General features: G+C 43.9%; 3 protein-coding genes across 8 annotated transcripts; 2 read left to right on the top strand and 1 right to left on the bottom strand.

Moving 5' to 3' along the window:
- Window positions 1–219: 219 nt before the first annotated feature.
- On the bottom strand, window positions 220–12,831 carry LOC124201619 (low-density lipoprotein receptor-related protein 4-like). Of its 5 annotated transcripts, none has more exons than XM_046597789.1 (18): window positions 12,276–12,831; window positions 10,241–10,536; window positions 8,995–9,099; window positions 8,730–8,913; window positions 7,754–8,126; window positions 7,567–7,665; window positions 6,976–7,129; window positions 6,653–6,884; window positions 5,643–6,546; window positions 5,223–5,554; window positions 4,919–5,026; window positions 3,399–4,673; window positions 3,118–3,302; window positions 2,495–3,048; window positions 1,925–2,427; window positions 1,576–1,827; window positions 1,334–1,509; window positions 220–1,254 (listed from the first exon to the last, which is right to left on the bottom strand). In XM_046597789.1, exons 1-18 carry the CDS (start codon window positions 12,385–12,387, stop codon window positions 1,081–1,083), a joined length of 6,018 nt encoding a protein of 2,005 aa, XP_046453745.1. In that variant the 5' UTR covers window positions 12,388–12,831; the 3' UTR covers window positions 220–1,080. The 5 variants fall into 5 exon arrangements, with proteins under 5 accessions (XP_046453745.1, XP_046453748.1, XP_046453746.1 ...); XM_046597792.1 differs by having other exon boundaries at window positions 1,334–1,491; XM_046597790.1 differs by having other exon boundaries at window positions 8,995–9,096.
- A 2,570-nt stretch (window positions 12,832–15,401) lies between these two features.
- On the top strand, window positions 15,402–20,166 carry LOC124201630 (kinesin-like protein KIF2A). Of its 2 annotated transcripts, none has more exons than XM_046597798.1 (17): window positions 15,402–15,730; window positions 15,950–16,044; window positions 16,146–16,241; window positions 16,308–16,446; window positions 16,513–16,635; window positions 16,704–16,843; window positions 16,909–16,937; window positions 17,120–17,300; window positions 17,370–17,567; window positions 17,650–17,787; window positions 17,859–18,035; window positions 18,105–18,237; window positions 18,317–18,471; window positions 18,540–18,743; window positions 18,808–18,982; window positions 19,051–19,246; window positions 19,630–20,166. In XM_046597798.1, the coding sequence occupies exons 1-16, from the start codon at window positions 15,670–15,672 to the stop codon at window positions 19,209–19,211; spliced, it is 2,205 nt and encodes a 734-aa protein (XP_046453754.1). In that variant the 5' UTR covers window positions 15,402–15,669; the 3' UTR covers window positions 19,212–19,246; window positions 19,630–20,166. The 2 variants fall into 2 exon arrangements, with proteins under 2 accessions (XP_046453754.1, XP_046453755.1); XM_046597799.1 differs by having other exon boundaries at window positions 15,414–15,730; window positions 17,653–17,787.
- Window positions 20,167–20,301: 135 nt separating this feature from the next.
- Window positions 20,302–23,828, top strand: LOC124201631 (fibroblast growth factor receptor 1-like). The gene is made up of 8 exons (XM_046597800.1): window positions 20,302–21,443; window positions 21,547–21,715; window positions 21,802–22,172; window positions 22,247–22,441; window positions 22,536–22,735; window positions 23,067–23,199; window positions 23,292–23,421; window positions 23,483–23,828. The coding sequence occupies exons 1-8, from the start codon at window positions 21,335–21,337 to the stop codon at window positions 23,496–23,498; spliced, it is 1,323 nt and encodes a 440-aa protein (XP_046453756.1). The 5' UTR covers window positions 20,302–21,334; the 3' UTR covers window positions 23,499–23,828.
- Window positions 23,829–24,286: the final 458 nt, after the last annotated feature.

The raw sequence follows: 24,286 nt of genomic DNA, 5'->3' as shown, positions 1-24,286 counted from the left end.
AGATGGCGGAGAAAAGTGTCCCTAGCGATAATAAGCTAACGATAATAGACTTTGTTCTAAAAGAAAAATTTGTTCGTTAAAATAAACAAAAGGAAATACAAATCAGCAAAAGAAGAAAAAGCGATTGCGAATCGTTAAAATCGCAAGTTATGCGTGAAAGAATAGATTTTATCGTAATTTAAACAACAAGGAGAAAACAGCATAAATAAATTAAGATTCTTGATTTTTCTTTTATTGTATTACATCATTTTCCTTGGAATTTGGGCATGATAGTCTTTTTTTCCGCAGAGTCCGCATGAATCCTAATTAATATAAAACATGTTAATCTAATTAAAAGTAACGACAGCGTTGCAGAACGTGATGAAACAAACTTTTAGGTGGAGATATCGAAATGTTAATTCAGCAGTTGAATATGACTTGGCTGAGTATTGATCGAATTTACACACACCTGCCAAAGACGGGCCGCTTATAGACTAGACACTGCCATTGATTATTTGTTTTTTTTTTGTTTGAAATATTTTCATGTTTCATCAATTACTTCGTATTGGCACGATTCGTCATTAACCAAAAAGAAATTAGTCGCGCAAATATTACACAGATGACAAAACGGTTATGTTTACAGCAGGATAACATCGAGATCAATCGTGTCAGAACACCAAATTCAAATAAGCCGACGTAGGCAACCATGCCGACTGTTCAAATAGAATATATTTATATGTTTAAGTGTGTTTGTGAAGATTATTAGTATGGCACACGTCGAGAGTTCAAATGAAATTTCCACATTTTCAAGCTACTCATCGGAAGGAATCGGTCACATCGAGAAAGAGAATGTTGAGTAAGACAATGTTGTGCAATCGAAATTTTTGCGTGTTGAGCCATCGTCCGCCTCCAGCATCTCAAACAATTTGTTTTGTTGGTTTTTTTGTTTTTTGTTTTTCTATGTTCCATAATCACAGCAATCTTTCTTTTCTCTCCGAATCGAGATCGTCGTGACAATCGAGATCGTCGTGACGTTTGAGACGGACGTCATTTTGCAAGATCTCGGCAGACCAAAATAAATGTCATCAAGTCGCCCAACATTTATTGCAGGCAAATCGAGTCCATTCGCTGAGGTGGAGTCGGTGGCGGGGTAGAAGATGGGCCAGACGACGACTCAATCACATCCGTTTCGGCTTCCAAATCCGTTTCCACTTCTGGCGGAGGCTGGCTGTGCGGAATCAACGAAGCTGCTTCCGTCTGACTCTGCTTCTCGTCCTGTTGTCAACGACGAATGTCACCAAATTAATTTCATGTTACGCATTTCCCTCGCAACGAAATGAGCCCGAACATTTACCTGCATGTCGTAGACGCGTTCCTGAGTTCGATCATATTTCCAGCGTTGCCAAGAGAAGCCTTTCTTTTCTGCCACGACGACGTCAGGAGCCGACGGCGAGTAATTCGGATTGGTGAATGTCAGGACGGACACTTGCTGCGGCTGGCGAGGCCCACGACCTAAGAATTCAAAGCATCCTATTTTTTATTAACAACGTGACTCGTATTACAGCCGATAATTCCTTGCGACGCTTGCGACCATACTTGAATTCCAGGGACAGTCTCGGTAGCGGCGACGCTGCCACTTGATCAATAAAACAGCCATTGCAGCTAGGAGTGCGGCCATGCCCACAACCAATAGGACAATCATGGACGGGTGGAGGACACCGGCACCAGCACTCGGGTCAAGTCGGTACGGGTTGTGAGGGTAAACGTCGCTGGTGGGTTCTAGATCGTTCTCGAATGGATCCAACGCCGGGCTCCAGTAGTCATCACTGGCCGAAATGTTGACGACAGCTAAGCAAACGAGATAATAAGGGGGAAAAATAAAAATAAAACACATTGAAATTCACGTTGCGTGACATGCAATAGGGGCAAAATATCGACAGCTTACAAGAAGTGCATGGAATATCGTCGGGAATATCTGGGCAAGCGCAGACGTAAGAAATGGCACGGAAGAGACAGAGGTGAGTACAGCCTCCATTGGCAGTGGAACAAGGATTTTTGCCCAGTTGCTTCTCCCTGGCAACGGCCCTTATCTCCATCAATCCCTCCAAGCCGTGACGCAAAACGGATCGTTGCTTGCCAGTGGCTTTGTCCACGCGTTCGATAGACTTGCTCCTCCAGTCGGTCCAGTACAGAAATCCGCCCAGCTGAGTCAAGCCAAAGGGGTGAGTGGCACCTTGTACCAGCTGAACTCTAAAACGGCCACTTAAATCGGACGTTTCGATCCGATCGAGCTGCGCGTCTGCCCAGTACAGTCGCTGACCCTCGTAGTCGATAGCCAATCCGTTTGGCCATCCCAGCTCCGAAGTAACTATGGCCACTCGATGTGATCCGTCCAAAAAGGAACGCTCGATTTTGTGACTCTGTCCCCAGTCCGTCCAGTAGAGTAACCTGCCAAAAAATAAGTGACGAATGCTAATCACGAATAATGATATCATAATCTAGAGTTTGAGATTACCCTCGCTGAGGAAAGACGGCTACAGCACGCGGTTCGTCCAAACCACTTCCGATGATAATTTTTCTGTTGGTTCCATCCAAACGAGAGGCTTCCAGCACGTTTCGACCAGCGTCCGTCCAATAGAGATTATCAGCCAGCCAGTCGACGGCCAGTCCGTCCGGTGTAGTCAAATTGCTCGAGACGAGCGTTTCGACATTTGAAACATTCCGGGCGTCGACGCTGCGGATAACATCCAAATAGACGTCGGTGTAATAGAATCGTTGCCGTCCCCAATGGAAATCCACCCCGATGGCGTTGTGGACGCCGGGCACATTGAGGGCCACGTCCCACTGATCGGCCGTGTCCAACGAAATGCTGGATAGTGTGTTGCGCGTAGCGTAGAGCAAAAATGAGTTGGGTGACGGCTGGCAAGTCGATCCGTCGGCGCTCATCAGGATTCCCGTTGGGCAGCTGCAAGAATAGCCGCGGCCCCAAGGACTCCGCAGACACAAATGGGAGCATCCGCCGTTGTTGGTTCCGCAAGGATTCTCACGGTGCGAGGAAGCGTCCATTTCCTTTTTTCAAATGCCAAATTGATCGATTAGTTTTAGTGATTTAGAAAATCAATTGACTTTTGCATTTACCTTCCAAGCTTTGATATCCATGAGGTTATCCAGACCAACTCGAATAGTGGATCGATCCAGCGCCGTGTTTTTATCAGCCCTTTGCAGAGATTTCGTCTCCCAGTCGGTCCAGTAGAGATAGGAATCAAGGACCGTTATACCGTACGGATGCGATAGTCCGGTCAAAACTTCTCGCCGATGAAGACCTATCACGGCGAAAGATATAATTCAATTAAAAGAAAGTGATGAGATGAATAACGGGGATCTCGAAAAGAAAAAAAGGAAAAAGATTTAAAAATTACCCGATAGATCACAGGATTCAATGGTTTTTTTCCGGGCGTCCGTCCAGTAGAGCATGTTGGCCGCGTAATCAATAGTCAAGGAATTGGGCCAACCGAGATCAGTGGATACCATCACTTTGCGGTTACGTCCGTCCATGTCAGCCTGCTCAATCCTCGGCTGTTTGCCCCAGTCGGCCCAGAAGAGGGTTCCGGTGGAATGACTTAGGACCAGGCCTCTGGGCTTATCCATCAACGTCCAGATTAAAACTTTTCGGTGGCCACCGTCCTCCAGTTCGGCCACTTCGAGACTAGAACGACCGGCATCAGTCCAATAAAGTTTGCGGTTGATCTCATCGACGGCCAATCCTTCCACCGTGTCCAGATTGAAAGCGATGACCTCGACGGCCGGCGCAGACAATAGGCCGCCGGGCAGAGCGCGGAATATTTTGTCTTGGGTGGTGTCCGACCAAAGCAAGTGGCCCGTCACACGGTCAACGTCCAAAGCCACGACGTTCTTCTGCGGCGGAAGGTCGAGGACGACGTCAATCAAATAGGGCATGTCCAGCGACATGCGGCGGAGGTTGGATCGCTGCGAGAAAATGAGCGAAGTCGACGGAGATTGTCGGCACGTTCGCCGGTCGGCAGACAGTTTGATCCCGGTGGGACAGGCGCACGAGTGGCCGGCTGGAAGCGGAGCCAGGAGACACAGATGGGAGCATCCGCCGTTGTGCGACTGACAGAGAGACGGGACAGAGTAGCGATTGGAATGGTAGACTCGAACGTCCATCAAGTCATCGAGACCGGAACGGATCATCGTCCGTCGCTTGGCGTTGAGTTTGTCCGTGCTGTGGATGGCCGCCGTGTCCCAATCGGACCAGAAAATTTGATTCTCGTACAGGGCCAATCCAAAGGGATGCGGCAGTTCAGCACCAATCAGCACCGTCCGGTTCTTTCCGTCCAGCGAGGCGTATTCAATGGCTTTGGTGCCTCCGTCGGCCCAGTAAAGCCGCTCGCCTTCGTGGTCGATGGCCAATCCGTTTGGCCACGTCAGGTTGCTGATGACGATGACCGACCGCTGTGAGCCGTCCATGCCGGCCCGTTCGATTTTCGGAGTCTGACCCCAATCCGTCCAGTACATGTAGCCACCAATGGGGTCGACAACGATGTCTCTGGGCCGATCCAATCCGTCCCAGATCAGCAAACTCCGCAGAGTCCCATCCAAGTTGCTCACCTCGATGCGGTTGGTTCCGGCATCCGTCCAGTAGAGTTTTTTCGTCACCCAGTCAACAGCCAAACCTTGAAAAGGCAAAATGAAGAAGTTGGGCATGGTAAATCATCAACTCGATGGCGTATTATTATTAGAAGAGAATATCTAAATTTATGGCAGTGACGACTAGTCTGACCGGAAGTGAAGAAAAGAGCATTCACACAGGAAACGTGTGAAAGGGAGGGCGGGGTGGAGAAGAAACCAGAAGAAACAGAAGCAAAAAAAAAGATCCTTCTAAAACGGAAGCATAAATATAGAAAAAGGCAAGTAATACCAGCAGGCGATTCCAGATCGTTGGCGACAAGCGTCTGCTGGTTGGAACCGTTCCAGAAGGCCCGGTTGATGACATCCGACTCGACGTCGGTCCAAAAAATGGTCTGACCTGCCAAAGACGAATAAAAGATGAGTGAGAGTAGAATAAAAGAAAAGAAAAGGGAAAAAAATATATTATTCTGGAAAGCAGAAAATCGATTTCAACACGAAACACAATGTTGGATCGCTATATTGACTATAAAATAGTAGCCGACGATATACTATCTGTGTGGGGGGTTTAACTTGGGATGATAAGAGACACTTACTGGCGCCGTCCCAGTCGAGAGCGACGGCTGAACGCACTCCCGTCAACGGAAGAACATGATCGACTTCGCCGCTGACGTTGAGCGGAAAGAGTCTCAATTCCGATTTCTGGGCGAAAATCAGCAATTCACCCGGCTGGCTTGTGCAAGTGCGGCCGTTGGGCGTCATCAGCTGCAGCCCGGGAGGGCAGGCGCACGTGTAACTCGAACGATTGGGCAAACAAAGATGGGAGCAGCCGCCGCGATTACTGCCGCACCGATTCACGTATTCCGGCTGTCTCAGCGGGTGGATGCTGTGAATGTCCATGGGGAAATGCAAATTGGTCCGCACCGTTCTACGCGTTCCAAATAGATCAAAAAGAGTCAATCCCATTCGTCTCTTCCGGCCTTTGCCCAATTATGATATTATGCACCGTCCCTTACCGGATATCATGTCCAGTGAGTTTATTGGCCTGGTGGATGCTCTTCGTGTGCCAGTCGGTCCAAAAGAGCGAATCCTCGAAGATGGTAATGGCGAACGGATGCGGCAGTCCGCGTTCCATCACTCTCCTCCGTCCGGTTCCGTCCAGCCTGACGCTTTCAATGACGTGGTGCTTCGCGTCGGCCCAGTAAATGTGGTCGACCGTGTAATCAATGGTGAGTCCATTGGGCCAAACGAGATTCTCAGTCACCAGGATCTGGCGGTTGGAGCCGTCCATGTCGGAGCGCTCGATCCGTGGCTGATGGCCCCAATCTGTCCAAATGACAGCCGCTGCTCCGGGGTGGACGGCAATGGCCCGAGGCTTCTCGACGTTTTCCCAGACGAGCGTCCGCCGCATCGTCCCGTCCAGTAGACTCACTTCAATCCTTCGAACTCCCGAGTCGGTCCAGTACAAATTGTCGTGGATCCAGTCGACGGCCACTCCGCCAGGACTTTTGAGACCCCACCAAACGGCGTCCGGCATGGCCGTGCCATTGAGATGGGCCCGTTTGATGGCGTCCAGGGTGACGTCGGACCAAATGACGAGTCCCTTTCGGTAATGGAAATCGAGGGCGATGGCATTCTGAAGTCCGTCAATGACCGAAGTGTATTCCTCCTCGAATAGGGACACCTGTCGAATGTCGACCCGATTGGCAAAGATGAGACGGACCGGCTGGCCCAGGGCTTTGCACGACGACTTGTCGGGACGCAAGACGTAGCCGTCGACACAGCTGCAGCTGAATCCGCCCACCGTATTGGTGCACAGTTGACTGCAATACGTTTCCGTGGCGCATTCATCGACGTCAACGCAGTTGACTCCGTCGCTGGTCAGCCGGAAGCCACTGCGGCATCCACAAGCCCCCGTTCCTGGAAAAAATACAACAAAATATTCAAGATAAAACAAACATGGAATTTGCATTTTAAATGCTTTTTTTTTATATTATTTTTTTTTGTTTTGTTTTTTAAAAGTTACCGTTGGACAAGACGAGGCAAGTGTGTTGACATCGGCTTCCGGCGTCGCACTCCTTCTGGATGGTACAGTCAAATTCATCCTCGCCCCCGGGACAATCGCGTTCGCCGTTGCAGACGCGACTGAATCCCACGCACGTATCGTTGGAGCAGGAGAACTGATCTTTCCCGCAGTGATTAGCCGGGCAGTTTTGCTCATCTTGGCCGTCGGGGCAGTCGGTTTCTCCATCACAGACCTTTTGTTTTGGTTTTTGTGTCATTGCAATAGGTGAAACTAGGGTATCAAAATGTATATATCTAGTTAGTTTGAGATGGAATGTGACTGACCCAAGACGTGGAGATGCAAGGTCCGTTTTTGCCGGTCGAAGATGAGCAGGCCATCTGGTTGGGTCCGCAAGTGTGGGCAGCCCCGCCGGCCACAGTGCTGCTGTCACAGTTTTCCTCATCAACTCCGGGCTCGCAGTCTTGTTCGCCATCGCATCTGCAACAATCAAATGAGAAAAAAGATAAAAAAAACATGATTCTTTGTCGTGGTCGCGTGCAGTCGCTGTAAACGACATTGTCCGCCGAGCTGAGGCAATGATAGGAGAGAAATGAACAAAGGAATCTTTTCTGTGATTGTGCGGAACGAGTGTACAGAAAGAAACTGCTACTCTCTCTACTGAACCCGCATCACATCTGGTACAAAGAATCAGTTGACAAACCGCCAACAGAGCCCAGCCGAGCACCAGAGTTGTATGAGCTACTACGTATATTGTCGGCCATTGCGACGGTGATTTATATGTACAGTATGTATACGATCCGGGTCGGAAGGATAAGACACAGAAAAGAAGAGGACAAAGAAACCAAACAAAAGATTGAGGGGGGAGGGAGAGAGAATAATAAATAATCAGAGTGTATTAATGTTATATAATGTACCTCCAAGCTTGGGCGATGCACTGGCCGTCTGGACAGCGGAAATCTCCCTCGACGCAACGCGGAAGTAACGAGCCGCAATCCAATTCATCACTCACGTCCCTTCATCATCGAGTCGGTTGTGTCATTAGATGAACAGAAATGAGCAGCCAACCAAATCAAAGGTATATATAAGCTACAATATATATACCTGCAATGGATTTCTCCGTCGCAACGGTAGGCGCCTTTGATGCAATGGCCGGAAGCGCATTGGAACTCGTCGGCCCCGCAGTCGCGATCGACGGCCCCATCGGCCCCGGCGTCGCCGGACTGTTGGCATCCCGTTTCGTCTGACATGTCGGAGCAGTCCGGGTCGCCGTCGCATCGCCACTCGGCCGGCAAACAGGCGCCGTTGCCGCATCGGTGCTGCGATGGAGGGCACGTCCGTGTCATCAAAACCGAGCAGTCTCGCTCGTCGGCTCCTCCGTCGCAATCCGGATCGCCGTCGCACACCCAGACTTGAGGAATGCAATTGCCGTTGTTGGGGCACCGGAACGAGCTGGCCGTGCAATTCCGGCTGGCTTCTACAACGTCAAAACAAAAAGGGGCAACACCATCAGCAAGAAATTATGCCATTTCCAGCTGCATTGGTCACCATGTCTGGACTGTGCACGGTCCAGACGGGATGACTATTGTTTGGCGTGCCCAGCTCATCGTTTATGCAGCAGCCCAGTCTCACTGGTAGTCGAACACAATGCGACTGATCTAATACGGTACTAGATGGAGACCATTGTCGAACGGCACGACGATGTGGTTCAGAGGCGACAATGGCAATACAAGAGATCAATACCCCAACACGTGGGTGGGTGGCCCTACACCCCCACCCCACCCCCTTTGACTACACCGAAAGCCCAGCGCATCGAATCCACGGCCGATGATGCAACCGAGAAATTGGAACAGAAAATGATGGGAGCCATGATCAGACCTCCTCAAAGCGTCATTGCCACTCCCCCACACTTTTTGAGTGTGGGGCGCATCTCACTCACACACACTTTGATTCATCTGACTAAGCTTAAAACTAATTTAGTTTTCATGATATCGTCAGTAGATCCTTCCAAGAAGAAGAAATCTGATTCAAAAGATGAATCGAGGATGAGATGAGATTGTTGATGGTGGTTTCAAATTACCGCAATGAATCTCATCGGAATTGTCGCCACAATCGTCGTCGCCATCGCAGAGCCAGTCGGGTTGAATGCATCGAGGCGTCGGGTGTCCAGCCGAGCCGCTCCGGCAACGGATGCCATGACAAACCGTTTCGCCGCAGTCGCTTTCGTCTTGGCCGCGATCGCAGTCTTGATTCCCATCGCACACCTTTCATTACGACAGGGGGAAATGTTGAACAATTTGATTTAGAAATTCAACGTCGTCTCGGAATTTCATATGTATACGAACCCAGGAAAGCGGAATGCAAACACAGCCTTGTTGTTGCTGGATGGCCAAGACGTTGGTGCTCTTCTGGCCGTTGGCTGTGCCGTTCAGAGTCTTTTGCTGCTGCTGGAAAGAAAAGGAAAAAGAAAAGGAAAAAGAAAGAAAATTGTAAATCAAATACAGTCGAGTTAAATATGGACAGAGTCGAGTTCGACAAGTGGAGAGAGGCTTCATCTCTGCCATCTCTCTCTCTCGATCGTCTCTCTTTTCAGTCTCTTTTCTCTCGTCTTCTTCCATTCCAAGTCAACAGAGTTATCGATCGGAAGAAGCGGAGAAGATGGCCTGGATGAAACGGAAGAGAGAGAGAGGAAGGAAAATTCTGGATGATATCCAAGCCAATCTTTACATCTTTTCCTTCTCGCCCTTTTCCTTCATCGTCTGCGCTGTGTTATTGCATGTTCGGAAATTCCGTCGCTCCATTTCTCTCTCTTACTCACATTCTCTTTCTTTTTATTTTATTTTATTTTGTTTTGTTTTACATGGGTGACGGAGAAGGAGGACGAGGGACTTTTTTTTCTAGTTCTTTTGGGAGTTTTTGGCTTTTAGCTTTCCGTGGTACTAATGAGGTTATACAGGCTATCAGTAGCTGTTGCGATTCCGGTCAGCTGACCTTGCCCGTCCCACTCAATCAAACACGGAACAATTCCTTTTCTATCGACTCTATTAACAGGGAGCAGCAGCCGCTCCTGTGCACACTAGACACACGTTGAAAAGAACAAGTAGGCCTGACTACATCTATTCTTCTCTCTCACGAGAAGAAAAAAAAAATAATAATAATTCTTCTTTCTTCTTCTTCTTCTTCCGCTTTTTATGACATGGAAGAAAAAGTCAATAAACGGGAAAAAGGGAATAGTCAGCGATTTGCGCCCAGCCAAAAGCTGGAAAAATCCACTCCCAGTCGATAAGCGACTGGCAGACGGGAAAAAGGTAAGTTAGTAAGAAAGAAGAAGAAGAAGATGACACACGAAGAAAAATGTGAGATAAAAAGAGAAAGGATTCCAGTGCGTGGAAGAGATGGGAGGAGTGAGGGCCGGTCTTTTGTGAACCGAGTCACGTTCACAGTTGCGGTCGCGGAAATTCGAGTCATTAAGCAGAGCCGGGAAGAAGCCTCATTGAAAGTCGAAAGAAAAAAACACAAAAGAAGAAAAAAGAAGAATAGAAGAAAAAAGGAAAACATTTAGGGCTAATGGAGGTCTAATAGTGCAACTACCTTGACAGTGAAGGACAGTTGTCCCTTACGGCGACTGTTATTAGTACCGGCTGCGCTACTAATGCCGCCGCTGCTACCGGTAGACGAAGAAGAACAGGTAAACTCTTCGGGTCGACACTTGCAGTCGGGTTTAGACGCTATTTTCAAGCCGCCGCCGCCACTGTTAAGCGTCTGGGTCGTTTTGGCTCCGGTGGGAGATAACGTTGTCGTTGTCGTCGTCGTAGTAGTAGCCAGTCGTGTTTGATTCACATTTAAACGGGCCGTTTTCAAAACAGGTCGGGACGGTTCAGACGGATCTACATCAAAATAAGATTTTTAAAAATAAATAAATGAACGTTCATTTAAATTTTCATACGAAAGAACAAAAATTGGTCCCGTTTTCTTCGTTATTTTCTCTCCTTCGAACGAGGAAGAAATGAGAACAAAGAAAAACGTGGGAGAGAGAGAGAGAGAGTATTTGTTCAAAGAGACAAATGAGCATAAACAAGTAGGTAGGCTGAGGGAATAACAGCCCAGTTCTCTCGTCTGTTTTTCTTTTCTTTTTAATAGTTCTTCTGAGCCCTCGGGTAAGTCGAACAAGAGGGAAACACACACACACACACAACAGGGGCGGGGTTGATTGTTTGAAGAGCAAAGCCGGCGCCGACCTTGGGGGATAAAAGGAGGACTGCTAGCTGCATGCTGCTGCCTCCTCCTATTACTTACTACTACTACAATAGTAGGTATTTTATAGTTGTGTTTGGTTGATGTCTATAAATAAGGAGCCGAGCAGCAAGAAAACGTTGCAACAATGTGAAGTTGTTTTTAACAAACACGTTCCAAACTGGTACAAAGGTGTTGAAAACTTCTTCGCGGCTGGCATGGCAAAAACCCACCATCCAACCCCCTGCTGAATTTATTTTTAATGGGCAAAATCAATGACCTCACGAAAGACAAGGAAATCTGGCATTTAAACCCCAAAACAAAAAAGGAAAAGGAAAAGAAATATCAATGACGGGGGCCTCGTTGGGGCTTCTTTCTTGGACAGGCCCTTCATCGTTACACACACGCACTGACCCCTACTTTGGAGACTAAAAGCTTTCCCTCGTCGAAGGAGATTCTCTTCTAGCCTCTTGTCTCTAATCTCTGACGACCACTGTCTTCTTCCTCTTCTTCTTCTTCTTTCCCTCTTCTCTCCTTTTTGAAGGTTGGCAAAAATATAATACTAATAAAACAAGGAAGATGAGGGCGCCATCCGGTCGCCTCCGCCCTGCCGCCGAAACCACTTAGGTTCCAACGGGCCATCACTTTTTGCTTCGGTGGTGCAGTCGTGTCGCCATTTGGTCTAGTCTCTAATAAGACAACAAGAAGGAAAAGAGAAAATAAAAAGTAAGGCTAAAAATGGAATCATGAAATGAACAAAAATGTGGGGGGGTCATCAACAGCTGGACACGGCTGCGTCCAGGTGCTCTGGTCAATTACACAACACGTCGGGACTGTTGTTGTGTTGACGAAACAACTGGGGGGTTCGAAAAATGGCACCAGAGTAGCACACGATCGTGCACACGCTGTAAATGTCTGCTGAAAAATGAAAGAATAAAAGTGTAAAGACGGAGGCAGGAAGCTTGGTGAGACGTAGGGGGGTTATGGGCGAAACGAAGCCCTTGGTGCATCAGACGGTCGATCAATAAAGCCGCTCGTTCGTAGCAGTCGAGGCTCGAGCCATATCATCTATTTCAACGCGTCTCTCCATCTTCAATTCTTTTCGTTCGTCGACGAGAGGGGGTCAACTCTTCGTGGGAGAGAGGTCGACTGTTGGCAATCGATTAGAGCACACACACAACGGGCCTCGCACAACACTATTGGCACCCATTCAAGGGTGTTGTATTTATACATTCCGAATGCTCTAACACACAGAGAGAAAAACTGAGCAACGAGAATTGAGCCCCAGCAAATTGCCAAAGCAGCATTCTGTCGTCGTCGTCGAGGCAAAAACACAGTTGAGTAGTGGGGCAAAGTGATTAGATCGAGGCCCAGAAAGTGAATTATCATTTACCTGGCGTCAGATTGGCGCATCCGGTAGAGTGACACAAGAGCAGCAGCAGCAACATCAAGCCGCCCGCCATGGGAATCACGCGAGAGACGCTGACTGATGACCAGACGGACATGATGATGGATTTTTTGACGATTTTCTATCAAAATTCTTCACTTGGCTACCGCAGAAGAAGACATGGGAACAACAAGATGATGATGACGGAAGAAAACTGGGTTCACGAGAAATTCTTGTCAGTTCTATTATTCAAAAAAAGTGAACAGTCAGCCAAACACACACAGCGGGATCGATAATCTAATGAGGCACTTTCAGCAACCACGACGTATTACAACCAACATTCGTTAGACGTTCACATGGTATCTGTCTTTTTTTAATATTTTTTCTCTTTACCCCCCCAAAAACACGTTAAACTGGATGGAGGGGAGAAACTGCCAAAGCTGACTTGTCTCTAGTCGGCCACACAAAAACAAACAAAAACTTGTGAGCGGGAGCGTTTCAACTTGTGATGGCAGAAACTTGGGATTCGGCCTGTTACCCGACTGATGTTACAGTGGCGACTGTCGAAGGCGCAGAACGGCCAACGAGATGATTCCTCCCTCCCTTCTGCAGAGCCCCGGATTTTTCGACTGCTGCCCCCTAGCGACGGATTCTATTGGCGCCAACCGTCTCCATGGCGACGTCAACTGCAAAAAGGAGAATTTTTTTTTTTTTTTTTGAATTCGGCTGGGCGACTAGCGTCGCCAGGGCCAGGTTCACTGCGGACCTCTGGCGACCTAGCGCTTTCTCTCTACAACTTTTAGTATACTACAATATGTAACAACGTACGGTACAAGTAATATTCACTTTCGTTGTTTACATTGAAGCATAGACAAATCGCATCAGTCTTAGTCCGTAATGCGTCTGTCGTATGAATATTTTTAGATCAGCCTAAACCCCCCCCCCCCACATAAAGATGGTATAGGGAAGGTGTAGGTTGTAGAAAATAAGTAAAATAGTTATCTTTTGACTTGATTGTGAATTGCACCTGGTGAACGCGCTGAAGAGGGAAAAAAAAGAGGCTTTTTAGGTAATCAAATTTGAACTTGGTGTATTATTAAACCAAGGAAGAACTTTTAATCGATCACTTCCTGGCCTGTACGTGGTCACTTAGCTCTGCCTAGTTACACCTCCAGTTCGTAGGTGCGTACCTATCATACCATTGATTTCTAATCGGAAAACGAGAACAGTCTCAAGATGTTTGTAAATTCGATCCTTGTTGAAAAGTTGCCTCGTATGCGGAACGTAAAGAACTTGGGATGATACCGGTGGAAGAGAACGACAAACGTGACAAGACCAGTATACCGTTCGATCAGAAGAAATTGTTTCTGTACAGAAATCGCAGTCAACTTTTCACTACGAACTATATTGTTAAAAGAACCTACGCAAATAGTTTTGTGTGTGAACTATCTCATTGAATTTCATTGATAAAACAGATTTCAATTACAGGCCCTAAATCAGGAGAAGGATCATACTTGAAAAAAATTGCTTAGGAAAAATGAATTACTATAATATCTATTTGGGGCAGCATACAGTTCCGTTTTATAACTCACCGAGGATATAGTTCAAGTGATAACAAATGGCTTGTGCCAAACAGGTACGCCGGATTAATTGTCTCGTTCGAATCGCTTTTTTTCCAGTCATGTGTTACAGTCATCATCGTCTGCATGGTACGCCCAACGCAACTATCGGTGGCAAGTGGCAAAACATGCATCATCAATACTGAAATCGCTGTGGAAAATAACCAATGAACTATTCGTAATTTTGTCATCAAATTAGGTTAGTTTTGAAGTTATTTTAGTGGATAACCTATCTGAAACAAAAGCGAACGAGCGAACGCGATTTGCGCCGAGTGTCGAGCGTGAAGTGGCTGTTTGTGCGTTTGAATTTGTAGCCGTGCCGACGGGAAATTATGGGTCCGTTTCTATGGCGACTATTTCGTATATGCCTTTTACAAGAGTAGGCCTAACAGAAAAAAAAATATCCCTGAATTGTGAAATTTTCGCTTAAGTTTAAGAACAACTAATGCTTAAAGCGGGATAAATGTTCGGGATATTGTTAATTTCCATGTTATCCCAATGTTAGCGCTTTTGGAGAGAAGGCATCTTTTCTCACCACTGGCGTAAAAGTAACAGAAGAATTCATTGTCATTGGTCTCGCCTCTCGGGCTCTAGTTACGCCATCTAGTCTCTTTTACCAAAAGGCTACAGAGAAATAGAAGATTGAATTTGTCTTGTTTCTTTGAGAGTCTTAAAAGTCTATAGCAGACCAAAAGACATTATTTATGCGCATTTCGAACTACAGTATCCGATATAGAAAATATTGCAATTTATTTATTTTGCACAATTATTAGTTCAGCCATTATCAAATTCTCTAGACATACAGTTCAAACATTTTTCTTGTATAGTTTGGCTGTCTGCTAGTGAACTAAAGGGCTACTGAAGTAGCTGAACAAGAAAATCCAGATTATCCAGTGTTCATGACGAATTTCCGAAGGGAAATTGAACTAGTATTTCCGGAACTAACTGAAAATTAGATAGTTAACGGTTTAAAAACAATTGATTTTCTTGTTTCAAGTAAATTGATAAAGCAGGCTATTTGTATATTACACAGGCAAGTTTTCCCAAAAGTTAAAGAGAATGAGAACATAACAAGAGCCTTAAAAAATAAAACATTTTCCTTCAAAATTTGTTGTTCGTCCTACCTAAATACTTAATATCTTAACCACGATCTACTTTGAAATAACTGAAATAAGCTAGCGGCATGCACAGTTAATGCGCGCGAGAAAAGTCAATGCACCATATTGATTTTCTACTGGAAAAAAAGAGGGTTTTGTCGGTTTTGTATATTTATTTTTTTTGGAACACTAGCGCCATTCACAGACAAATCTAGACTGGTCATGCAGCGAAACTTACTGAAGATTTTCCCTTGTGGTGGGTGGAGGAAGCTTGTTTTCTTTTGAAAAAATGGGGCACTTAAAATTAGGAATATGTTGGCGAGCGAGTATCATTCAAACAGAGATGGGCGTGGACTGGATAGTCTCCACTAGACGGCGCGGTTTTAAAAGTTGCCGCCGTAGACCGCCAGTGGCCAACCTATTGTTATCTATAGAGCCAACACGAGTGGCAGTTGCTATTTGCCCCGGTTGACAGGAGGGACTACATTAATACAGTTCTTGGGGTTTTGCGCCTTTATCACGATTTTTTTTTTTGAATTTCACAAAGCTGTAACAACTAACCCTAACCGCCCAATCTTTGAGATCCTTGATTTGTGATCATCTTCATTCGGAAGTGATTCAGTATTTACCATTTGACAGGTTTTGTTAATTTGTCTGTGTTCGTGCTCGTTTTTCATCCCCACAATGGACGAGCTTTTCGATTTGATCAAAGTGGGTGGTTCGGTGGATATCCAGAGAACTGACGGTGGGTTATTAGAGTAAAATGTATTTATTCTCAAAACACTAAAAACTTTTGACATGAAAGATACACTGTTAACAGTTGTTCTCACTTGGTCTAAATTTCCAAGGCCATATTACTTCCTGTTTTGGTCTTTTTCATAGGTTTATGTGACTCATTACAATTAGTTACAAATTTATGTATCAAGTAGAATTTAATCATATTTTTTTCTTTTGTCTTTTACAGGACGAATTCACTCAGCTGTTGTATCAGGAATCAATACGACAACTCGGAGTGTTACTGTTGAATGGTTTGAAAGAGGAGAAACCAAAGGAAAAGAGGTAACTGTACACCTGGATCTTTTATCACTTATAACTGTCATGATTTCCAGTTTTTGAAAATAATGCAAATATTCTTTGTTGTGTGAACTTGTCAATCCCAGATTGAACTAGATGCCATTTTGGCATTGAATCCTGATTTGATACCAGCTCAACCCACTGAAAATGTCCGAACTCTTCCTTCAAAATTACCAGCACCTGTAAGATTTTACAATTGAAATTATGATTTCTATATTAAAAGCATGTTTTAATCTATTTTATTCTAGTCCCGTCCATCAGTTGCTATTGTACCCAATAACAAGGGTGGTTCCATTTCTACGCGTTCCACGCGGCAGTCTCAAGCTGCTCACGTCCTTTTAGCTAACCAAAACAATTTGGCCTTCTCACAAAATGGACCACAGACAGGCATGACTCAATGTCAAGATTATTTCAAACTGCTGCTTGAATTTTGATTTAATCCTTTTGCTGTAGCTGTAGCCCCTCGCCCAGTCGAAAGTATGATGCCTCCTCCTGCTCCCGTTGCAGCTCAACCAGCTCCTGTAGTAGCTCCTCCTGGCGGCACAGTCACTCGCCAGTCTGCTATGAATCCTCAAGGTCTAATCGAAATCTCACCTTTATATTTCTTCATTATTTGAGCATCTCCATCCGTATAATTCCTATAGGGGGTGGAGCAGCTGCTCGTCGGCGATCAAATGTTGTCAAAGAAGTGGAACGGCTAGAAAAAAATCGGGAGGAACGACGAGCACGTCAAGCTGAAATCAAAGAGGAGAAAAAAGCGCTCATGAACATGGATCCTGGCAACGTAATTCTGAATATTTAACTGATATAACGATTTCTTTTTAACCGTTTTTTTCTGAAAATGTTTAGGTAAACTGGGAGTTCCTTTCGATGATCAGGTAAAGCTGAAAAAGATAAATTATTTGCGTGTGCAATTGACCTTGATGATTCATTTGGGTGTTGGCGGGATTTTCATTCAAGGGCGGTGGTGGGCTATTTGAAAACATTGCTTGGGCGTCATCTTTATGCACGCATCAGTTATCTTGAATATCAAAAACTCTTGTTTGCTTACTTTTCTCAGGGAATTTCAAGCAACGCTAGAGTTCCGACCAATTCGAGATACGGATGGAGTTGAGGATCATCAAATTACTGTGTGCGTACGTAAAAGGCCACTCAATAAGAAAGAGCTGGCGCGTAAGGAGGTGGATGTAATAACCGTACCCTCCAAGGATCGGATCATAGTCCACGAACCTAAAACCAAGGTAAACATCAGCAATTAATTTTGTTGTTGTTGTCTGAGAATAACTGATTCAATGTTTTTCGCGGAACAGGTCGATTTAACCAAGTACTTGGAAAATCAAAATTTCCGTTTTGATTATGCTTTTGATGATTCGTGCGATAACGAGAAAGTATACAAGTACTCTGCCAAGCCGTTGGTTCAGACCATTTTTGAAGGTGGCATGGCAACATGCTTTGCATACGGACAGACAGGCAGTGGCAAAACGCACACGATGGGCGGTGACTTCCAGGTAATTCAGTGGTGACATCTATCGTGACTGGATGAACAGTTCTAATTTTTTTATTTATTTCGCGCATCATACAATTTCGAAGCAGGGTAAAACTCAGGATTGTAGTACGGGCATTTATGCGAAAACAGCTCGAGATGTCTTCAAACTGCTCAAAAGTCCAAAATACCGTTCACTTGACCTGGTTGTCTCGGCTAGTTTCTTCGAAATTTACTCTGGAAAGGTTTGCTGAAATTTTTCAAATTCTCTTACCACCAGTCAAAGATTAGAAAATAATGAGTAACTGCTATTCAGGTTTTTGATCTGTTGAACGGAAAAGCTAAGCTGCGAGTACTCGAAGATGGCAAACAGCAAGTTCAATTGGTAGGCCTTTGCGAGCGCTCCGTTGATAGTGTGGAGGAGGTTCTCAAACTGATTCAGCATGGTAATGGAGTGAGAACTTCCGGTTCGACGTCTGCAAACGCACACTCCGTAATATCATTACAAAAATACCACACGTCATTTTCAAGGAATTAATTTGATTTATTTTTGCCCTAAAAGTCTCGTTCGCACGCTGTGTTTCAAGTCATTCTCCGACCACGTGCTAGCACTCGTCTTCACGGAAAATTTTCTCTAGTGGATTTGGCTGGTAACGAGCGTGGTGCAGACACTTCGTCTGCTAATCGCCAAACTAGTAAGTAATTTATTGAACATCTCAATTTACCTCCCATTCGCTCTATATTGTTAACTGAATTTTTCGTTTTGCATTACAGGAATGGAAGGAGCCGAGATCAATAAATCGCTTTTGGCTTTAAAGGAATGTATTCGAGCTCTTGGTCGCAAAGGTGCGCATCTGCCATTCAGGGCGTCGAAGCTGACGCAGGTCTTGCGCGATTCTTTCATTGGCGAAAAATCGAAAACTTGCATGGTATAGTTATTGCTTTCAAATTTGAAATGTTCGTCGATAAAAGTTTTATTTATTTGATTTTGTTTTAGATCGCCATGATTAGTCCTGGGCTAATGTCTTGCGAGCACTCGTTGAATACGCTGCGATACGCAGATCGTGTCAAGGAACTTGCTGCTGATCCACTGGATGCTGGAAGCAAGGGGTCTCAAAACGCCGTTGATGTTGGCACCATTTCACCTTTAATCGAAGAAGATGGACAAGAAGATGATCTAGCACAACTTCGATCCTTGAACGTAAATGAGAAAAGCAGTATTAACCTATCAACCTCGACCTTACTATTTATTTGTAATTTGGCAGGAAGGAGAATTATCGGCTGATTTATACACATTCCACGAAGCCGTTTCACATCTTCAAGAAATGGAAGAGGACGTTTTAGATAGTCATAAACTAGTGTTAGATCAAATACCGAAGTGGCATCAGGCTTGCGCCACTCTTTTGGCAATGACCAATGAAGTCGACTACGACGTAGATGGTATGATACCATTTACTCTTGTATCTTTAATATTCGTTAATTTGTTTTGTTTTTTTCGTTTTCACTAGCTTACGTTCAACAAATGGAAGACATACTAGCTGAGGCTGGTGAAGGATTCCTGCGGCTGAAATCCAAAGTATCGGTGTTTAGAGCTGAATTACAAGCAGAGGAGGAAATGTCACGTAACATCAAAGAAGCTAATCCTACTCGCAACGGACGGTTGCAGTAGTGATTTTCACAGAACTACCAGTCCAAGACAGATGAGTAAGTAACTATCACTCGTATCCCGTTTGCTGTGACCTGTGATCCATTTTTATTCAGTGGTTAATTATGGGGGGGAAAGCGATTCCTATTGTTAAAAATGTTCTTTTACTAGCATGAATTATAAAATTCTAACGGATGGGATGAAAACGCACCTTTGAAACAGTATTTAAAAAAATAACGGTTCTTGAACGTTACGCACATAATTGTAGTGTAGTCATATTGCAGTGGAGGGTGAATTTTGAAAGCGAGTTAAGTGAACGTTGTTGGGAAGGGGGAGAAGGGGGTTCCACTTAACCGCACCTGCTCCATTTTTCACAATACTAGTTATCTTTACAAATTACGCTTGATAAATTAGCCAGTTTAATTCTGTATTTGTTGAAAAGGTGAATAGCTGATGAAGAATTTCAGCGCAAGGCATTCCATCAACGGTCGATATTATTTGCCCTACGCCCGGTCGTGGTTTTTTTTCCCCCTCCTTTCTCTGAAAAATTGGTTTCCCCTTTTTTAGTTGAATTTAATTTCTACATCGGAACTTTCATATGTGTATGCTTCAATTGAAAAACAATGTCAAGTGCATCAGCATACTACTGTGAAACCACTACCATCTCTGCCTTGTGATAAGCTATTGACCCTCACTATCTATTTCTCCTTCGTCCCCTTAACCTTATAAACAAATGCTTGGCTGCTGAGACCAATTATGAAAAATAGTCTCTTCATATTTGTCAGTGCTTATTAACCACCGGATATGCCTTTGCTTAGCTGAATGTTCCACTCATGCACATCATGGAATAGGAAAAGGTTTTTTGTTCTTCATTAAAGAAGAATTCAACTTGTCAAGAATTTAACCAGACTGTACGGACCGATCAAACTATGCGTGAAAGACAGTAACTCCGATGATAATACACGACGCATTTCATGAAGCTATAGGAGTTCACGTATGTCCCTTGAATTTATTTCCCACTTTATTCACTTAAATTATAATAATTTTTTTTTTTTCTTGGTCTCGACTTAAGAATTTGCCAATTCTTCTTTTCTCGGTTAAATAGTGTGAGCCTCAGAATTTGTAGGCACTTTTGATGTGTTATTTTTATTAGTGGCCATAAAAAAGAACAAAGAACAGTTTGAACTCAAATGTCAACTATACAAGATAGACCTATTTTGTACCCCAATTGACCCGAGCGTGTAACAATGGGTCGTTAGTGACAACATATATTTTGTAAATAGTCTCAATAGTAGCTAACGCGCGTGTTGCGCTCCAAGTGCTGGGTGGCATTATTCCTGAAATTTCACACCAGACAGTTGACACCTGATGTGAGTGCTTTTTCTGACGAAATGGCCTACGCCAGAAGCTCTAACGTAAATAAATAACAAGCCAAATTGTATGAGCAGAATGGCGAAACAGGATAGGAATATAAGCTATGGCATTATACAGTACATGGTAACAGCGGACTCAACCAGCAAGGGAAGTGTTTAAAAAGTTTGCATGCTTTTTACTTGTTGTGCAGCATTTGTTACACATCTGGACCTGTTTTTAGGAGTGGAAAATGTCGACCGCTAAAAATTCGTCTTGCAATCTCTTTCTGGCGCTTGACAGCATTTACACGCCACTCGTCCAATGATTGCCCACTCAAAAGTGGACGAGGATCAGAGGAAAGCTTCAGTCTTCAATCAGAAGTCGAGTTCATCGCTTGCTAATGGGAGCTCTCAACGATCCCTCGGCAACTGTTAAACATCGTTTCCCTTCCAATTAACTCCCCCCCCCCCGCTTAGCAGTGTTAGATTTCGAATTGATAAGTGATACAATTTGGTAACCGTGAGAGATGACCCGTCTCACATATGGCAGCATTCAATTTTTAATTGGTCGAACCTGATTAGGCTTTCCTCTATACACGCACGTTTACAATTTGCTGACTTAATAATTAAATAGCTCTTGGTGGTCGTGACGTGAAATCTAATTGAATCTTGAACGTGGACGAAGTAAATTATCGGAAGGACCTTTATTAGTTTTTGGATTGTGGTGATTTATTGGGTAATATAATCTTCGCTGCCAACTGACTACAACCTGGTGTTCGAAACCGAAATAGAAACATGGAAAGACTACCTAGAACCACACAGTTCGTGTCTCTTCTTCTCGTTTTGATAACCCTGGCTGCTTGGGTTTCATCGACATTAGCCCATACTGCTCATCATCGCACAGGCAAGTTCTTTAAATGTTGTGTATTAAAATAGTCTTATTAGACTTACACTAAATACACGTAATAAAGTGGAACAAATATTAAAATTCTTGATAAATCTTATAGGCAAACCGAGACGAATCCAGGTGTATCAGGGAGACGACGCCATGTTTCATTGTCCAAGAAAATTAAAATTCAAAAAATCTGGCTTTAACCACTCTAGCGTTGAGTGGTATCAGAATGGCAGCCTTGTAGATAGGACCATACACGGGCGATTGCGCTTCTCTATCCGTCGGTTTGTTTCGATAAAACATTTTAATAGGCTTAATATTATTCACTAATCATTATAATTTCCAATTTTAACTGGTTTTTAATTTAAAGAAATACGATCTGCATAGACAACGTTCACTCCGAAGACGATGGAGTTTGGGCAGTAAGGCCTCGAATTCGCTCTCTAGGACGGAACCGCAATATTAGTGCCGTTGAATCTGTTTCCAAATTCAAATCAAGAACTTGGTGCAATTTCACCCTCGAGGTATTAGAAGATCCTGAAGTTGGAGAATTACTCCCTGTGAGCGATGGACTTCAATCAGAGGAAAAACAACCACAGCAAGAATTTGTTGGCCGCTCTTCTTCTCAAGCTAGACCCGTTCATTCTTTTCCGAAGTTTAGACGACTTGAACGTAGAAAGGAGCCACAGATAATAGTGAAACGTACTGGGGAAACTGTAGCGCTGAAATGCCCGACTCGCGGTAGTAAAATTTACTATTGGCTAATTATAATTTCGATTTCGAAATAATAATCAGTATGATTGTTGAAAAATCAGATCATAGGTTATATTCGACGTCGGTGATCGACTGGAGGAAAAATGGAGAAGAAATTGTACAGCCAAAATTAGAAAAGAGCGGGCGGTCATTAAAACTAGAAGCCATAACAAAACAAGATTCCGGAGAATACATGTGTGTTATCACTGATCTCAACGACCAAAGTTTGAATTTCACCTTCCAGCTAAATGTTCTGGGTAAATATATATCTTAGCTACATAGTCAGTCAAACTTGATACCAAGCCCGCAGATTCTTCATAATGTGTCTCTTTTCTGTCATTAATAATAAAGACGTCCCTCTGAAGCCAAAGTTACTAGGAATGCAGAACATAACAGTTCGCATCGGGGACACTGCCCGCCTCAACTGCAGCATGGCGTCCCAGGATCATCGCCTGTCTACCGTAGAATGGTTACGTCAGGCGACTGCCAATAATAGATCTAACGGTGACTCGATGCCACTTCACAGTAGTCCATACTTTGAAGTATTAGACGTAAGCCCCTACTTAATGTTTCATTGTAATAGTTTGATTTAGTATTAGGTAATCGAGTAAATTGAATGGTCTTCTGGACTACTGTTGACTAGTGAACAAAAAAGAGCTAAGGCAGTTTAAAATAGCGTATCCATGTTTAACAATTGAGTGACCATTTTAATAAAGAACGAACTAAAATTAGAATGAGTACCGCAAATTATTACATCCACCGGTAAATTAATTAAGGGACTGGTCAGATCTTTTTGTCCACGAATGTGACACGGTTAAATGTAAAAAGGTAATAATTAGCTATTTTGGTTTTATTTTTTGAAAAAAACGTCACACAAAATAGGTTGATTATTCCGGTGGCAAAGATAGGCGAATTCTTTCGATTGAAAACGTCACGCATGAAGACGACGGTAAATACCTTTGCTTAGTAACAAACAAATACGGGACATCCGTTCAAAGTTCCTGGCTCATTATAGGTAGGCTCCTATTTACGTAAAATTATGAATTTTGACTTAAGTTACCTTTTTTTTAATTCGGTGTTTTACTCATTATAAACAACCATACATAGATGATGGAAACCAAATGGAATCTCATCATGATTGGTTAACGGCTCAAGCTTCTACGGCGGTGGCCGTAAGTGGAGCAATCGTTATAACATGTATTGCTTCTCTATTCATTTTAATTCGGATTAATTGCAGGTATTTTGCCTTTTTTTCATAATGTAACATCTTGCAATTTGATTAATTATGTTTTCAAAAGGACACACGCAAGATAGAAGAGGTGCGGATCCCGGCCCTGCTCGCAAAAAAAGGTGTTTTGCCTTTTGCATTTTGCCTTAGTTACCAAATATCAAGCACAACACATTTCAAAAGGTTCTCAGTCGTCTCTCGTTAAAACCTGTCAAAACAATAGTTTTATAGAGCCCTCTCTGCTTTAATAATAAATGACGAACCAACAAAACATCCGTGGATTCGGTCGCTGCGTTACCAACGAAGAACGAGCCGTCGTTGGGTTCTTTATTCTTTCTTCTCCCGTCTGATTCCTCATGACGTCCTTGCGTATTTAAAAAGCAAACTAAAGTAAATAAAATACAAATTAATAATTTTTCTTTTTGCTGTCTTTGAGCTGACATTTATTATTATTTCAAGAAATTGGTTTTATTTAAAACAAATTTAAGGCATACATGTGTACGTTTCAATTAATTGACAGTTTTATAGTTATTGAATAAAATCGATTTTCTGTGGTGACTTTATTAGCAACGGGGAAGATGGCTATCTCTCTTTTCCTTACTCCTAGTAGGCTTTATATACTGTGATGTGATAACAATCAAGTTTAAATTTATTCTTGTATCTCGTCTTTTGCGGGATACATAGATTCATGCGCCAGATTATAATTTTTTTTTATTTGCGAAAATGTTTAAATTGATTGTAAGCATTGTAAGTTACAATTAGGCCTATTTCACTTAACAACATGTTTTATAAATTTGTCTGAATCTTACCAAACTGCCTACGTACCCGTATGCCGTGTTACATCGTTTCTAGGTAGAAGTTCTCGGGGCGATCG

Source organism: Daphnia pulex, chromosome 9 (genome assembly GCF_021134715.1).
Source record: "Daphnia pulex isolate KAP4 chromosome 9, ASM2113471v1".
NCBI lineage: Eukaryota > Metazoa > Arthropoda > Branchiopoda > Diplostraca > Daphniidae > Daphnia > Daphnia pulex.
The sequence above is the reverse complement of the archived record's forward strand: the minus strand, read 5'-3'. Positions and strand labels throughout refer to the sequence as shown.

Excerpts from the sequence above, each read along its gene's own strand:
- LOC124201619 (XM_046597789.1), bottom strand. The coding sequence starts at position 12,387 with ATGTCCGTCTGGTCATCAGTCAGCGTCTCTCGCGTGATTCCCATGGCG. Across the intron at positions 3,049-3,117 it reads TGGATATCAAAGCTTGGAAG|GAAATGGACGCTTCCTCGCA; the intron begins GTAAATGCAAAA and ends ATTTGAAAAAAG. Across the intron at positions 2,428-2,494 it reads GCCGTCTTTCCTCAGCGAGG|GTTACTCTACTGGACGGACT; the intron begins GTAATCTCAAAC and ends ATTTTTTGGCAG.
- LOC124201630 (XM_046597798.1), top strand. The coding sequence starts at position 15,670 with ATGGACGAGCTTTTCGATTTGATCAAAGTGGGTGGTTCGGTGGATATC. Across the intron at positions 18,238-18,316 it reads GTCTGCTAATCGCCAAACTA|GAATGGAAGGAGCCGAGATC; the intron begins GTAAGTAATTTA and ends TTTGCATTACAG. Across the intron at positions 18,744-18,807 it reads CACAACTTCGATCCTTGAAC|GAAGGAGAATTATCGGCTGA; the intron begins GTAAATGAGAAA and ends GTAATTTGGCAG.
- LOC124201631 (XM_046597800.1), top strand. The coding sequence starts at position 21,335 with ATGGAAAGACTACCTAGAACCACACAGTTCGTGTCTCTTCTTCTCGTT. Across the intron at positions 21,444-21,546 it reads TACTGCTCATCATCGCACAG|GCAAACCGAGACGAATCCAG; the intron begins GCAAGTTCTTTA and ends TAAATCTTATAG. Across the intron at positions 23,200-23,291 it reads AAGTTCCTGGCTCATTATAG|ATGATGGAAACCAAATGGAA; the intron begins GTAGGCTCCTAT and ends AACCATACATAG.